The sequence below is a fragment of the Panthera pardus genome, unplaced genomic scaffold (assembly GCF_024362965.1).
Source record: "Panthera pardus isolate Hobbes unplaced genomic scaffold, ASM2436296v1 HiC_scaffold_2, whole genome shotgun sequence".
Classification (NCBI taxonomy): Eukaryota; Metazoa; Chordata; class Mammalia; order Carnivora; family Felidae; genus Panthera; species Panthera pardus.
In genome coordinates this window covers 129,212,784-129,229,696 of record NW_026526765.1, presented here as the reverse complement: position 1 = coordinate 129,229,696, position 16,913 = coordinate 129,212,784, and the positions used below count along the sequence as shown (strand labels likewise).

The 16,913-nt window shown below is 34.4% G+C and overlaps 1 protein-coding gene across 5 annotated transcripts in view; it reads right to left on the bottom strand.

Moving 5' to 3' along the window:
• Positions 1 to 16,913, bottom strand: part of KIF3A (kinesin family member 3A) — a 48,948-nt gene that overhangs the window by 12,122 nt on the left and 19,913 nt on the right. For 2 of the 5 annotated variants that reach the window (XM_019422040.2, XM_019422044.2), the window contains exons 5-11: positions 14,753 to 14,858; positions 10,425 to 10,564; positions 9,829 to 10,026; positions 9,348 to 9,522; positions 5,027 to 5,125; positions 3,225 to 3,296; positions 1,115 to 1,123 (exon numbers count right to left, since the gene is read on the bottom strand). In XM_019422040.2, coding sequence (XP_019277585.2) covers positions 1,115 to 1,123; positions 3,225 to 3,296; positions 5,027 to 5,125; positions 9,348 to 9,522; positions 9,829 to 10,026; positions 10,425 to 10,564; positions 14,753 to 14,858 — 799 coding nt within the window. The remainder of the gene's footprint in view (positions 1 to 1,114; positions 1,124 to 3,224; positions 3,297 to 5,026; positions 5,126 to 9,347; positions 9,523 to 9,828; positions 10,027 to 10,424; positions 10,565 to 14,752; positions 14,859 to 16,913) is intronic. The other 3 variants (XM_019422041.2, XM_019422042.2, XM_019422043.2) reach the window with 3 other exon arrangements.

The following is a 16,913-nucleotide window of genomic DNA, read 5'->3' as shown; positions in this document are numbered from 1 at the left end:
TCATAAAGATGGCCATGCATACAGAGTTCGGTTCAGTTTCAAAAGTCTAATATTTAAGTTAAATAATATTCTAGCCAGTATTATTCAGATAAATCATTGTATTTCTCTGCAAATAATATTTCAGGCTAAATGTGAATATGTTCCAACTCTCCTAACCAGTCACTTAAAATTGTGACATCACTAAAAGTCACTCTTATGTTGATTTTTTTTTTTTAAGAATTTAAAAAAATCTTAACTAAACCAACCAAAAACCCTTCTTCTAATACTGCATGATAGATTTCAGCACAAAATTTCAGGTAAATACATCTTAAAAGTTGGTCATGTCATATAGTATATAATTAAGCCAAACAGGAATAATAGTATTTTTAATTGCCCTTTGCCATGCATTCCAACCAAAATTGCCAAGATGAAATTAAAGGGAAGAATTTCAGGAAGAGTTAACTGAATTAATTTCATTCTCATTACATGAGCATTGTTAGGCGTAAGTACCCAGGTGTGTGATTCCTTTTTTTATTTAAGAAAAAAAAACTTTAAGTTTGTTTTTTTTTTTTTGATTCCTTGCTTTAAAAAAATTCTTGAATATGAAAATCATTTATATTTGCATTACTGAAATTTGGCCTAACGGGTCCTTAAAAATTTAGGAAAAAATATTCTGTCATCTGGTTCTGGTGTTATATTGACTTTTCTCTATTGTGTTGATGAGGTCTAGAGAATCCAGTGTGTGTGAATGTCGATCTAACACTTGTCAACTGTTCCTCTAAAAAGATCATTTGGAAACAAGACTGTTGCTAATATCTTCCTGAATAAAAATGGAGGTAATTTTTTTTTAATTTAGGAAAAAGTAAGTTTTTAAAAAAAAACTAAAAGTTGAAAACTAAAGTTGATTTTTTAAAATAAAAATTGAAACATTTTTTTTAATTTAGGAAAAAGTGAGGTTTTTTTAAAAAACTAAAGGTTGAAAACTAAAGTCAAAAGATGTTTTTTAATACAAAAGACAGATACTTACCTTGTAAAAAAATAGTATTAAATTTTAAAAATGTAATGTAATTAAATAACAAAATTCTTTATAGTTTAAATAATTATACCATGTGGAGTGCAAATCAATCACACCAACCTGCTTGATCTTTCAGTAAGAAGTAGTAAGCAAATCGTAGACAGGAAGCATATGCACAGAGATGAAGAAGAAAAAAAGAAAAACATTATTTCCTTTGTAAAACAAAGAAAAATGTATAATAGCATTTACTTACAGTATAAATACAGAAATAAATCAAATCATCAACACTGAAAGAGAGGAGCTTTACGTAGAAAGAAAGGATATTCAACACAATCAGAGATGTAATTTAAGCAAATAAGATTAAGATTACACTTCAAATCAATCTCAAGAGCTCACACAATGACTCCCACACTCCTGAAAATATAAGAGTTCAGCACCATGTGGTCACACCAACGATACACATGGAATTGGGAACCTGCTAAGATCTAGGAAGTAGTCTGTAAGGACAAAAACAAAAAACGATGCCAAATTTAAAAAATTAGTTGAAAGTAGCAAAATTTGCATTGTCTGTTTATAAAATTTCCCAATTCAATGTTCTAATATAAAGATCCAATACAGGTGTGCCTCCCTTTAAGAAAATCCAACACAAAAACCTCAATCAACTAAAGAGATGAATTGGATTATAGTAATTTGTAGTGATAACTTGATTAACAAAAGGATTTAACAAAGAAATGTTAAGGACAGCAAGTTCTCCCAATGGATGTGATTCTCCAATTTGGTTTATAAGCAAATTTTTCAGAAAAAAAAAACCAAAACACATTAATTGCATAAAGTGAAGTACACCTGTATAATAACAAACTTGCATTCAATCTATTAGTAGATTGTTAAAGGCAATTATGATTTCATAGAAGTAAATGATCAATTGATGATTCAAGCAAAAAGCACCTTAAAAAAGGCCATTCATATTCTTAAAAGGAAAGGTACATACAAGTTACACACAGCAACCACATGCTGGGAAAACCATTTTTCCAATGCACCAACACACCCACATCACAACAAAAAACGTTGTATGCTAGGTACACAAGTAGTAACTAAAACTGCATGAACTGAACAAAGTACAACTCATTTCATATAACTACTCTTTAAAGATTAAGGTAAATTTTAAAAAAGAAAATTAAATTATAATGTTCCACTCAGATATTTTCTCAGACCTGACAGTTTATAATAAGAAATAATACCTCTATATGGTTTCTAAAGCAATTTCTCGTATTTTATAAATTATCCTATGAAATTAATTGTTTTGCTAAAATGTAAGAGTTGTCAAGAGAGAAAACAATTCTTAATATTCTTGGAATTCTTCCTCTAGAAAGCTAAATGTGTAAGAACAACCAAAGGTTTTTGTTATTAGTTTTGGAAAGGTGAGTACACAGATAATGCTTTAAAAGGCAGTAAGCTGCAATCTAGTACAAGAAAACATCAATTCCCCTTTCTTCTAAAAATATAAATAAAATTAACAATACTTTTCAACTTAATGAAATTAAGGTTTAAGAAAAAGCCTTTACGACTGAAATAAGTCTAGACAGATCCTGCAGAAACAATTTCTTGTGGATCTGAAGTCTCTAATCATACCTTAGAACATTTCTTAAAATCAATCAGGTAGTTTAGAAATAGAGAAAAGTGGCCATTTGAAATACTACCCAATGTATCTTTACTTGCTTCAAACTTTACAGTTTATTTGGGAGCTTTCCATCTTAAGCTACCCCTAAGAATAGGACACCAAAGCAGAAGATCTTTATAACCGTAAATAAAACATGTTATAATGGGCACTGGTGCATTGCCAAATATAATTTGTACTTTTAGAAATTCAGGATTTGTTACTGCATGTCCCTGATACTGACTAGGATTAGAAATTTATGATGAAACCTAAAAAGGAACCTCTTAAGAATTATTCTTTTATACAGCTTACTAGCTCTCTTTACATTATCTCAATTGCAAAAGCATGAATCTCTCTTCCATTGTCTCAAACATAAGCTTAAGCACATGTTTTAACAATTATGGATAATTGGAAGCAATGAAGAAGGGGAGAAATCATCACATGCTTTGTTCTACTGAGAAGTCCAACACGTATTCTTTAAATAATGATAGGGAGCAGTGCAGCATTTCTCAAATGAAGCCCACGGGTTATGGAAAAGCCAAAGCTCTGTGACGGAATTTAAGAGCTACCACTCACTAGGCAAGGACTTATCCAGAGGTTTCTCTATGACAGAACATGTGGAGTCTGAACTACTGCTGCTGCTACTGCCTGGAAGACAAAGAAATGAACCCAACGGGAACCAAAGAAAGAGGAAACAAGAAAATGAACACATACACAGAGGAAAATTCAGTTCCAGAAACAGAATTTTAAAGAACAATCAAGCTTTGTATTAAAGAACAAAACTTATTTTCCCTTAAAACCAGTCCTGGTATATTATCCAATATTCTCTAATTACAAAGTCAGAGAGGGCAATTAGAAACTGTATTCCTTTAAGCATGTACTATGGGCAAATCCAATATCTACTTAAAACAGCAGCAATTCAGAGGTTGGAATGACATGAATAAAAAAGTAAGTCAGTTGGTGACATTTAAGTCTCTTTAAACTATTTGCTGATAAGTTACAGGAAGTGAGTTTTAAAACTCCAAATTTAAAGTTATGCACAATTAAAACTATAGAAATGATAAATTACCCTTCATTATAGACAGCTTGCTTTGTCTGCAATTTCACTCCTTCTCCACCAAAACATCAAGCAATTGGATGTAATTATGTATGTTTAAGGTTTCATGACAAAACTGTGCAAGGCTCACTGAAAAATTTAAAATTTGTAAGCCTATCTTACAAGGTAATAAACTATCTTACTATTAAATATTTTAACATATTAAGCAATGGCATTTTTTTCTACTTAAAATTTTATTTTTAACAGATCTATTATCTGCTTTAGCTATGACAAGTCTGAAAAAAATAGGTATGAACACAAAACCATTTATGTAAATCAGGGGTGGGCAAACATATTCTGTTAACGGACAGATAATAAATGCCTTAGGCATTTATTCTGGGCTATCCAGAATCATGTGAAAGCAGCCATACACCATATGTAAACAAATGAGCATGGCTGTTTAAATAAAATTTTATTTACAAAAACAGGTGGCAGGGCAGATTTGGCCAGTAGACTTATCATTGACCAACTCTTGCTCTAAATCATGTTCTTCCTGTCTTTTTAAGTTATAGGACCTTTCATTTTAAAATTGGGGACTTCTGGTTTTATCTTCAACAAGATCATTTTAATAAGACAAGCAAAATATGCACCAGCTTGAAAACAATGATCCACACATTAATGATCCACATTAATGGAAGAGAGTTCTGAAATAAACAAACACTCAGAGCACAAAGGCTTGAAAAGCGGGCCATTATAATGTCTCTCTCTTTCACCTGTTACTTTTATCTTTATCACAATAAACACAACCTTACTTCACCCTTGGCAACAAACGCCCCATAAAAGAGTAAGAATGAAAATGCATTTTACAAAGTATTGAAACATAAAATCCTCATACAAAGTTATTTAAAAAATTCAGTGACTTCTAAAGCCTACCCATGCTTGAGAAAAACTCCACATTATCCTGACTTCCTAAAACAAAACAAAACAAAACAAAACAAAACAAAACAAAAAATTTAGGTTCCTAACAAAGATCAAAGTTCCCACATAAAATTAAAACCCTGAATGAAATCTCAACATGGTATAACCACTATCACAGATTTTTACATTTCTAAATTGTAAAAAGACAGAAGATAAGGTATTCTGATTCAGCTGTAAATAGAAGATCAGCACTAGAGAAAAAAATAAGGCAAAGTTAACCATGTATATGGCATATTTCTTGTTTGAACTGCTACCATAACTAAAAATGGCAAAAGAAAAGGCATGCACTCAACTGCATTAGGAATGTGAAATCATATGTAGGTAGCAATCCCAGTTAATTTCTAGAACATTAAAAAGAACTTACCCCTTCTTTTTTTCCTCTTCTCTCCATCTTCTCCAACCTCACCCTCTTCATCATCCTCTTCCTCTGACCCACTGATATCAGAGCCTGATATTTCTTCCCCTGAACAGAAATGTTACAAAACAATTTATATTCTATACCAGGTAGGTCATGACCTCTATTAATTTTCTTAAGTTTTTTTTTGCCTGAAACAAACCATATTTTAATATTCCTAAACAGTATATCAGATATGCTAACCTCAGGAATAGATAAGATGTACGTAGAGGCTTTAAAGTTCCTAAAGAGAAGTTAAACTGATCTACTTAAAATTTCAAATGATTAGTTTACAAACAGTTCTAAATACACATAAAAATTTCATGTTAAAGTTGTTATTTCGGTTTTTTGAAAAAGAGATCACTTTGGGAGACCATTTTCTCATGGGTTTTCTGTTTAAGATGTTAAATAATTCATTCAACCAGCATATTTTTTTAAGAACCATAAAATTGTCATCTAACATAGTGATTCCACTTTTAGAACTGTATCATAAGAAATGTTTCAAAAGAAGGGGTTATTTGTACAAAGAGTATAATAACTTTTCCTTAAGACTGCATTTTTTAAAAATTTTTTTTTAATGTTTATTTATTTTTGAGAGAGACAGAGACAGAGTGCAAGCAGGGGAGGAGTAGAGAGAGGGAAACACAGAATCTGAAGCAGGCTCCAGGCTGTGAGCATGGAGCCTGATTTGGGGCTCGAACTCACTAACTGTGAGATCATGACCTGAGCCGAAGTCAGACACTTAACTGACTGAGCCACTCAGGTGCCCCAAGACTGGATTTTTTAAGTAATCTGTACACCCAATATGGGCCTCTTAACTCACAACCCTGAGATCGAGAGTCACTCTTCCAAATGAGCCAGCCAGGCACCCCAAGTATGACTTACAATGAAAAACAAAAAATAAAATAAAAGGGAATAATTAAACTAATATTAATTCAAAGCAGTACTATATTACCTCCAAAATAGTTATTTAAAAATAATACCGTTGGGGCGCCTGGGTGGCGCAGTCGGTTAAGTGCCCGACTTCAGCCAGGTCACGATCTCGCGGTCCGTGAGTTCGAGCCCCGCGTCAGGCTCTGGGCTGATGGCTCGGAGCCTGGAGCCTGTTTCCGATTCTGTGTCTCCCTCTCTCTCTGCCCCTCCCCCGTTCATGCTCTGTCTCTCTCTGTCCCAAAAATAAATAAAAAACGTTGGAAAAAAAAAAATTAAAAAAAAAAATAATAATAATACCGTCAATGTAAGAAAAGTCTAAAAAAAACAAAGGTAACTTGGGGGGAAAAATATACACTAATCACAAATGATAATATCTGAACAATAGTAAATAATGGATGGGAAGAGATCAGCATATTGGGAGAAAAAATTCATTAAAAACATTTTCTTTAGGCCTAGTGACAATGACACCCTTGTAGCAGTGAGTGCACATAATGTCCAAATCTCGATTTCTAAATACCATTCTCCATTGAGAGGGACCAGGGAGAAACAGATGGTTTTAAGACCAGAGCAGGGAAAATATAAAATGAGCCTAAAACACATGTGGTGCCAGAAATAAGTAAGTGCTCAAAACCACAAGCCAAAAAAGTGATGGGAGCATGCTCAAAGGATGTAGCAACCAACTACCCTGAAGGGGTGCCTATGGCTAAAGTCCAAGTAATTTGAGCAATAAAACAAATAACGATATTGTTGCATTACACTGCACAACATAGTGCAATGACATAAATAAATAATTGAATAAATAAACCAGTGGGGGATAAGGGACTATTCCCCCTCACAAGAGAATGCCAGACATTAAATATTAGAAGGAATGGTGAGAAGAGAAAGTCACCACTGAGCAAATGCCACAGATTTATTGCTACAGGCAAGAACGCCTGTTGGGTGCTAAAATTAGGGCAGAAAAGAATGATGAGAAACAGGATCTTTTCATAATTTTTCAGAGTATCTTCTCACGAGACATACCTTAAGACCAAAGAAAAAAATTAAATGATAGAATTTATAGTGAAGAATCCTTGCAGAATAATTATGAGAGAACTACAGACAACCCAAACTGAAGAACATTCTACAAATATATGACCTTTACAGTGTGAAGACCATGAAGACAAAGGAAGATGAGGAACTGGAGACAGGAGGAGACTAAAAGGTCCTGACAACTAACTGCAATGTGTGAGCCTAGACTACATTTTAAAGTGAAGATAGGGGCGCCTGGGTGGCGCAGTCGGTTAGGCGTCCGACTTCAGCCAGGTCACGATCTCGCGGTCCGTGAGTTCGAGCCCCGCGTCAGGCTCTGGGTTAATGGCTCGGAGCCTGGAGCCTGTTTCCGATTCTGTGTCTCCCTCTCTCTCTGCCCCTCCCCCGTTCATGCTCTGTCTCTCTCTGTCCCAAAAATAAAAATAAAAAAAGTTGAAAAAAAAAAAATTAAAAAAAAAATAAAATAAAAAAAATAAAGTGAAGATAAAGGGCATTTTTTGAGGAAAAAATCAACATCTGAATAAGATCTACAGATTAGTTAATAAGTCTGTATCATTGTAAGTTTCCTGGTTCCAACAAACATAAAAGATGTTAACATTAAGGGAAGCTGTATAATAGCTATATAGAAACTCACTATACTTCCAAATTTTCGGTAAGTCTATAAAAAGTGTTTAAAAAATCATTCTTTTAATGTTTTCCCTTACCTTTTTATTGTTTATGTGACCAACTGTATTAACCATAACACTCTTAACTGGATTATAAAAACAAATGTCATAAGCATCAATGAAATGAAATGAAATGAAATGAAATGAAATGAAATGAAATGAAATGTTTTAAATATAAAGTCAGCATTACCACATGATCCAACAATTCCACTTCTGGGTATATACCCAAAACAAGTGAAGGCAAGAACTCACACATGTATCTGTATCCCCACATTCATAGCACGATTATTCACAGTGGTCAAAAGGCACAAGCAACCCAAGTGCCCATCAACAGATGCACGGATAAACAAAATGCGGTGTATACAAAGAATGAGTATCATTCAGCCTCTAAAAGGAAGGAAATTCTGACACATGCTATGACATCGATGAACTGTGAGGACTTTATGCTAAGTAAAATAAGCCAGACATAAAAGCACACATATTATATGATTCTACTTATATGAGTTATCTAGAATAGTCAAATTCAGAGATAGAATAGGGGTTACCATGGGTTGAGGCAGAGAGGGGGATGGAGAGTAAATGTTTAATGGGTACAGAGTTTCATTTGGGGATGATTAAAAAGTTTTAGGGATGGACAGTGGTAATGGTTGCAGAACAAGGTTAACATACTTAATGAATAAACGAATAAAAGTAGTTAAAATGGTAAATTTTACGTGATGTGCATTTTGCCACAATTAAAAAATGTAAAAAAATAAAGGCAGCAAAATAAAGGATGAAATGAACATTAACAAATCTAAGAAATTTAAACCTTTAAAACATACTGACTATAAATACCACCTAGTGGTCATATTTAAAATACCAAATTTCATTACCTAAGAGGCAACTCAATTATACTGCTTTTCCTCAATAATCTTACTCAAATTTATTCAATCAGTACCATCTCCAAACATTTGTGATGTTGGAATTCACATCTGACGTATCCAGTTTCCCCATAATCTGTAAAAAGGCTATTTTAAGCCCTCTGTTTATCTGCTATGCAAAGCAGCCCTTATGCCAATCAGTTCTTAGCATGAAGTGGAGAGAGTCATTGAGCACTTAATGACAGCCAGTAAATTTCTCACCCTCATGAACAAGGTCTTCAAACTTTCTAACCTTCTAACACCTTATTAGAAAAGGATTCCTCAAATTCAATCTCATGTTCAAATTTAAGAACGAAAAAATATTTTCAAAGCCACACAATGAATTTTGACTTAGAGTAAATGTGGTTTACCCATGACTCTCTGATAGCTTTCTTTATTTTGAACAGTGACTGATACTCTAGGTCATTTTCACCTAAATACATATATGGTAAAACTCACTCTTATATGGAGACAAAAAAATTCATTATTGAATAAGTGGTCAAATGAAATCTATAAAAGGTCATAGGGATTGAGATGGAGGTTTAAATTAAATCAATTTTTAAAAATTACATACACAAATATTACATAATTAAACTTAACATGAAAATGCTAAAGTATGTATCAAGTTACCTTGTAGAAATATTCCTTAAAATATCAAAGTTAGATGCTCAAAGAATTTAAATAAGTGATTTTTATTAGAATACTCAGTGGTTAAACAATATATTTTTAGCCAATATTAACATTAGTATTTTGAGAAAAAGTTACCTTCTTCAAGCTTTTTTTTCAGTTCTTCTATTTCTTTCTGAAACTGACGAAGCAAAGCATCCTTTGGATCTTCATTGATTCTAGCTTTATTTTTAATATTCTTAGCACGGTTAGCATACCGTAATGTACTAATAGTTTCATCATAATTGTAATCTGCTGGCCCAATATTTGCACACTGTTGAATCAGGAATACAAAACATTTTACCCTTGATGCAGTCAAAATTAATAATACTATTACAAATATATCAAAAAGAATTTCTTAAGCATAGATAGTTCCTCTCTGGCCTTCTGGAACAAGAAAGCAACCACCACACGGATTTCTAAACACCATTATATGGGTTAGCACACGTGATGTTCTTCCAAAAGAATCATCACAAAATCAAAAAAAGTGAAATATCAATGGTTTTTAAAAAGTCATGGCAATACATAAACAGGAATCTGAAATTTGCCTGATGCTAACTATTCCACAATTAAGTCTTACCATCATGGTTTTTGAATTTCCTCCTAAGGAATCTTGAAGAAGACGAGTCAATTTAGAGTTGCGATAAGGAACATGAGTGCTTTTTCCATCAACCAAGGCAGAAATTACATTACCAAGGGTGGAAAGGGAAAGATTGATTTTTGTGGCTTCCTTCAGGCGCTGTCCAGTAGCTCCAGTTTTTGCTTGTCTTTCTGAACCCTAGCAACAGACATAGAAATAAAGCTCAAATAAAAAATAGAGAATATGCCTCTGACAGTTTAAAACAGACTTTGATGCTGAAAAATCTGACAGGATATCTGGAATTTGCTTCAAAATAATACAGGAAGGGAAAAAGTGGCTAAAGGCAAAAATGAATCAGGACTGCCCATGAACTGGTAATCGCTGAAGTTGGGTCACGGGTATATGGGAGATCATTCTACTATTCTAACTAGTTTTGTTTACATTAGAAATATTCTATGATAAATAAGTTAAACACGTACATAAGTAAACAACTTAAAAACTGTATGTAAATTACACATTTTCACTTGAATTTTTATCCGTTAATAAAAGGTAAAAAACAACAAAGGTTATTCCTTCAGTAGTATCCTGTTACTTACAGCAAGGTCTACAAGATGGAGTTTCCCCATTCTGACATGCATGTTACCATCAACGCCTTTTTCACTGCATTCTATAGTAATTGTAAAGATGGCATGGGAACGGGAACTGTGTTCATTCATATTAGTTGCGCCAACAGAACCTTGAAGAAAGGAAGGAAGTTCTTAGAAAGTGTAACACCAGGGAGTATCTTTTAAAATAATCAAATATACAGGGGCCCCGGGGTGGCTCAGTCAGTTAAACGTCTGGCTCTGGAATTCAGCGTGGGTCATGATCTCACGGAGCCTGTTTGGGATTCTTTCTCTCGCTCTCTCTCTCCCTCTCTCTGCCCATCCCCTGTTCTCTCTCTCTCTCTCTCAAAATAAATAAAACATTAAAAAAAAAGTAATACCACAATTAAAGTTTTTTTTTTTAATCTTTAAAAATCCGATCCGACACCACTTTATAACATCTGGTAAGTAGTACTACACATACATGTTTCCACAGAGTATTATTTTATCTTCTGTTTTTTTCCACCTAACATTATCTCCTATATTTCCATGCAAAAACAACTTGCAAATCTTACTAAAACTGATTTTGCTATTCCCTGATACTTGGATTGTTTCCCATTTTAGGTCCTCATAAGGAACAACAATACGAGCATCTTTGAGCAGATACCTCTCTTTGTCTTAAGGACTATGTCTATGGGATGTATTTTTCAAACTGGCACTAGTGGATCAAAGGGTTGGAAGAGTTTTACAACTATGTGATTTTCAATCTGGGGTGGGAGAAAACATGTAATGTAAAAAACTGGTATTAAATATTTTAGTACCTATTATTTTTCCAACATAAGTACAGCATGGGATTTATGACTGTGATTTTTCTTTATTTCCAGTTATGAAAACAAAGCAATGCAACAGACAAGCTATACTGAATGTTATAATCCCTAAGGAGAAAACTGCTTGCAGCAGTCAAGTTGACTCAATACTCCAATCTACTGAAATACCACATATGGAAATAAAACAAAATTCCACAGCTTTAATTTGTGTCAAAATTTTTATTTTGGAATAAGAAAAAAATTAGGGCGCCTGGTTGGTTCAGTCGGTTAAGCGTGCAACTCTTGGTTTCAGCTCAGGTCATGATCTCACAATTTCGTGACTTCGAGCCCCATGTGGGCTCTCAGCAGGCAGTATGGAGCCTGCTTGGAATTCTCTCCTTCTCTCCCTCTCTCTCTCTGTGCACCGCCCCCCCCCCCCAACTTATGCTGTCTTTGTCTCCCTCAAAATAAATTAACAAACTTTAAAAAAAAAAAGAAAAAAATTAAATATTTATGTTTTTTAAGATGGTAAGGAGAACTTATGCTATAAATATGATTGCATGTGTATAAACTCACATATGTAAGAATATTTACTACAATATTACTAATAACAGCGAGAGTGAAAACAACACAAAAGTCCATGAATAAAATACTGGGTAAATACGTTATGTAGATAAATCCAGCGGAATACTATATAGCTATTTTAAAAAGGTCTACCGTGTGTTGATGTGAAATGATTTCTAGAACAACACCCTTAAGTGAATAAATACTACTATTATTTGGCTCCTGAAAAAAGGACAAGGACTCTCTGTAAAACTGCACTTGGGCATTCATGGACTGTATCAGGAAGGGTATGTGGGAAATTAATGGAGGTTGCCACTGGGGTGGGAACTAGGTGACTGACACCCAAGGGTAAAAGAAAGACTTGTTTTTCAATGTTTACTTTTGTGCCTTTTGAATTTTAGAACGTGTATGGATGATCTATTCAAAAATAAAAATTTTCAAAGAAAATGATAATTAAAAAAAAATTTTTTTTAAATGTTTTATTTTATTTTTGAGAGAGAGCGTGAGCAAGGGACGGCAGAGAAAGAGGAAGACACAGAATTGGAAGCAGGCAACAGACACTGAGCGTGTCTCCACAGAGCCCAACGTGGGGCTCAAACCCACGAAACGTGAGATCATGACCTGAGCTGAAGTCAAACGCTTAGCTGACAGAGCCACCCAGGTACCCCTAAAGACTTATTTTCTTAAGTGTAAAATTAACTATTTCTATACTATGACCTCCTGCACAAAATGGGAACTAATTTTATATTTGTATCAATTTTTCATCTGTTTACAATAACAGCTTTTACTGTCACATTTCCTTGCTCTGCTACTGTCCTCTGGATAGTTACTTTACTCTATTTCCATATGATAAAATTACTATTTTTATGTTAGAACTTTTCTATTTGGTATTTGTACTAAATGTCTAATTCTTGGATTCAATCTATTAATTAAGATTATTTTTATATCTGCTATCTTACGTCTTAAAATGTCTTTGGCTTCATTTCTCTTTTTTTATTTCTTATTTCTCTTATTTCTCTCATTAGAATTGTAGTTTTCCTCGAATCAATCTCACATACCAAATTAAATTAATTCCTTTTTTTGTTTTGTTTTGTTTCTGTTTCTGTTTTTTAAAAGTTTATTTTTGAGAGAGAGAGAGGGAGAATGTGTGAGCAGGGGAGGGGCAGAAAGAGAAGGAGACAGAGAATCCCAAGTAGGCTCTGCATCATCAGTACAGAACCCAACGTGGGGCCTGAACTCACAAAATGCAAGATCATGACCGGAGCCAAAATGAAGAGTCAGATGTTTAACCAACTGAGCCACCCAGGTGCCCCAATTCTCAGTTCTTAATGGAAAGTTTTGATCACTACTGTGAATGGACTCTTAAGTCAAAAAAAATTTTTTATAGAATAAGCAATACATGATCGTATTCCTGGTATAAAAAATTTGAAAATACAGACATCTGAAAACATAAAGTAAAGGCTCCATATATCCCTTTTGCCCAAACTTACTTCCCCTTCCCTAAAGGTAACCACTATTAAATGTTCTTTTGTTTTGTATTTAACATACACACAAGTCTATACACACACAACACACACACACACACACACACACACACACACACACACACACAGCCCAAATACACAGTTGTTTAATAATTTGGCTTTTTTACATACATAAATGAGATGATGCAGTACATACTATTTTGTGATTTGCTTTCTTTTCATTTAATGATATACCTTGAAAATCTTTCAGGTCTCTACATGTAGATTTACTCTTTCTTTTTTTTTTTTTTATAACTTCATTATGTTCCATAGTATTTCTGTACCATAATCTGTATAGACAATGTTTGACTGATAGCTATTTACACTACATCAAACTTTTACTATTACAAATAATGTTGCAATAAGGCATTTTGTTTGTTTATGTCTAAAAATATTTTTCTAGAGGTGCCTGGCTGACTCATTTGGAAGAGCATACAACTCGATCCCAGGTTTGTCAGTTTGAGCCTCACACTGGGTGTAGAGATTACTTAAATATTAAGAAAATATTTTTCTACATATATATCAATATAGGTAGGTAGGTAGATAGATACGTGTTAGAATCAGAAACACTGGGTCAAAAGGCATGCCCTCTCTATCGTTTCTCGGCCTTTTGGCTAAGATCAAGTGTAAAAGGCATGCACTCTAAAAAATGTCAACAGATACCATTACACTACACTTCAGAAAGGCTGTAGCGCATTACACTCCCATCACCAGTGCCCGTTTCGTCAGAGCTTCATGAACCTGGATATCCCTTCATCGAAAACAACGGGTGAAATATCTCCCACTGCTGTTCTAATACACGTTTTCCTGATGAATTGTCCTGTTGAACATACCTCCATACGCTGGTTGCTGTGTATAGTTCTTCTGTGAGTAACATATTCATATATATCTTTTGCTCATTTTCCTGTTGTCATGTGGTCTATTACTTGGTTTATAAGAATACAATTGATTTTTAAATTTTTCTTTAATTTCTTTGAGCTTGCTAGATTTACAGTCTAGTCAAAAAAAAAACTCTTAAAAAGACGTTTACTTCCTACGTTCTCAATTTTTTACCTCCGATCTCTCATTGCTGCTGGCAGCACCACCAGTACTAGGCCCGAGGCAGCTTGCGTTTAAAGTGCTGAAGTTTCTTACTCTTTACACAAAACTTCAAATAATTCTTAAAAAGAATTTCATTTAATTTTGGTTTGCTTTTCTCCCCAACAAAAGGGAAGCAGTAAAGAGCTTGGTTAATGATGACCAACAGTCTACACTCAAAGACTATGCCACTTACTAAGTAGTATACAACCTTGGACAAGTTACTTAAACTAAGATTCAGTTTCCTCAATCATAAAATAGGAATTTAGTACCTTCACAGTCCACTGTGAGGATTTTTAAAAATCATTTTTATAAATAAAAGCCTACTCAACACATAAATGTTCAATCACAATTATGCACTACCACTTACGATTTTTGTGGCCTAGAGTCATAATTCTATCCATATCATCAGCATTATTTACCACATAAGCTGATAAATCTTTGATATAAACTCCCACATCAGGTCTTTCTTTAACCTAAAAAAAAAGAGAAAGAAGAAAATGACCATAAGATTTTATACACATATCCGTAATTCTTCCACAGTTAATTATCAAACATCTATTATGTATTGGACACTCTGCTAAACAGTGATGATACAGTGATGGACAAGGTAGTCATAGTCTCTACATTTGTGCAGGTGACAATCAATGGCAAGAACATACAAATGAAAAATAATACACACTATTTAATTTCAATTGGTATATCAGGAAGAAAAAAGTACAGGATAGTATGAGAATGCATTATAGCAAGACTAAGACATATAGTTTCCCCAAGATGATGTTTAAGCTAAAACTTGATAAAATAAGAGGTAGCCAATTCAGGCTGGGGTAGCAAGAAAAGAGTATGTTATGGGATCCCGAAATGGGAAAAAAACTAAGCACTCAAAAAAGTTAAAAAATAAATAAATAAATAAAAAGCCAGATCAGCTGGAAAGAGTAGGAAGCCTGGGACAAACAGGCGGGATACCTGGCTACAGAGGTAGCCAGAGATAAGACGAAGCACAATTATTGGTCTTTATGTTAACAGCAACTTGAAGCCACTGGAGGATTTCAAACAACGGAGTAAAATAATCAGATCTACAACATCTATGTAAAAACATTACCTTTCTACGAGTAACCTTATGAGAACTTTCATCAAATTTCAAGGACATATTTAGGATAGGTTTACCTAAAATACAGTGTTAGAAAGCTGACGCTCACTTTGTAAAGGCCCTATTAGTGACCTCCACGAGTCAACAAAACATAGGCATACCTCAGAGCTATTGCGGGTTGGGCTGCAAATGACAATGAAGCTGAAATACTGAAATAAACCAAGTCAAATGAATTTTTTGGTTTCTCAGTATATATAAAATTATATTTATACTATACTATAATCTATTAAGTGTGCAATAACATTATGTCTAAAAAACAGTGTATACAAATCTTAAATAAGAAATATTGTATGGGGTGCCTGGGTGGCTCAGTTGGTTGAACATGAGTTAGTCCAACTGTTAGGTGAGGTCATGATCTTGAGGTTCCTGGATTTCAGCCCTGCATCAGGCTCTGCAGTGCAGAGACTGCTTGGGATTCTCTCTCTCTCTCTCTCTCTCTCAAAATGGATAAACAAAAAAAAAATTTTTTTAATATCTTATTGCTTAAAACACTAACCATCATCTAACCTTTCAGCCAGTCATCATCTTTTTGCTGGTAGAGGGTCTTGCCTGACTGATCAGAGTGGTAGTAGCTGAAGGCTAGGGTGGTTGTGGCAATTACCTAAAATAAGACAACAAAGTCTGCTGTAGTGATGGATTCTTCCTTTCAAGAATGATTTCTCCATAGAACATGATGCTGTTTGATAGCATCCTACCCACAGAACTTCTTTCAAAATTGGAGTTAATCCTCTCAAACCCTGCCACTGCTTTATCTACAAGTTTATGAAATATTCTAAATCCTTTGTCATTTTAACAATCTTCACAGCATCTTCACCAGGAGTAGATTCCATCTCAAGAAACCACTTTCTTTGTTCAATCCATTAGAATCAACTCCTTATCGGGTCGCCTGGGTAGCTCAGTGGGTTAAGTGTCTGACTTCTGCTCAGGTCACGATCTCACAGTTCATGGGTTCAAGCCCCGCATCAGGTTCTGTGCTGACAGCTCAGAGCCCGGAGCCAGCTTTGGATTCTGTGTCTCCCTCTCTCTCTGCCCCTCTCCCACTAGCACTCTGTTCCTCTCTCTCTTTCAAAAACAAATAAACATTTTTTTAAAAAGGAAGTAACTCCTTATCCATTAAAGGTTTATCATGAGACTGCATCAAGCCAGTCACAGCTTCAGGCTCCATTTCTAATCCTAGTTCTCCTGGTGTTTCCACCACATCTGCACTGACTTCCTCCACTGAAGTCTGGAAACCCTCACAGTCATCCACGAGGGTTGGAATCAACCCCTTCCAAACACCTGTCAATCCTGATATTTTGATCCTTCCCATGAATCATGGATGTTCTTAATGGCACCTAGAAAGGTGAATCCTTTCCGGAAGATTTTCAATTTACTTTGCCCA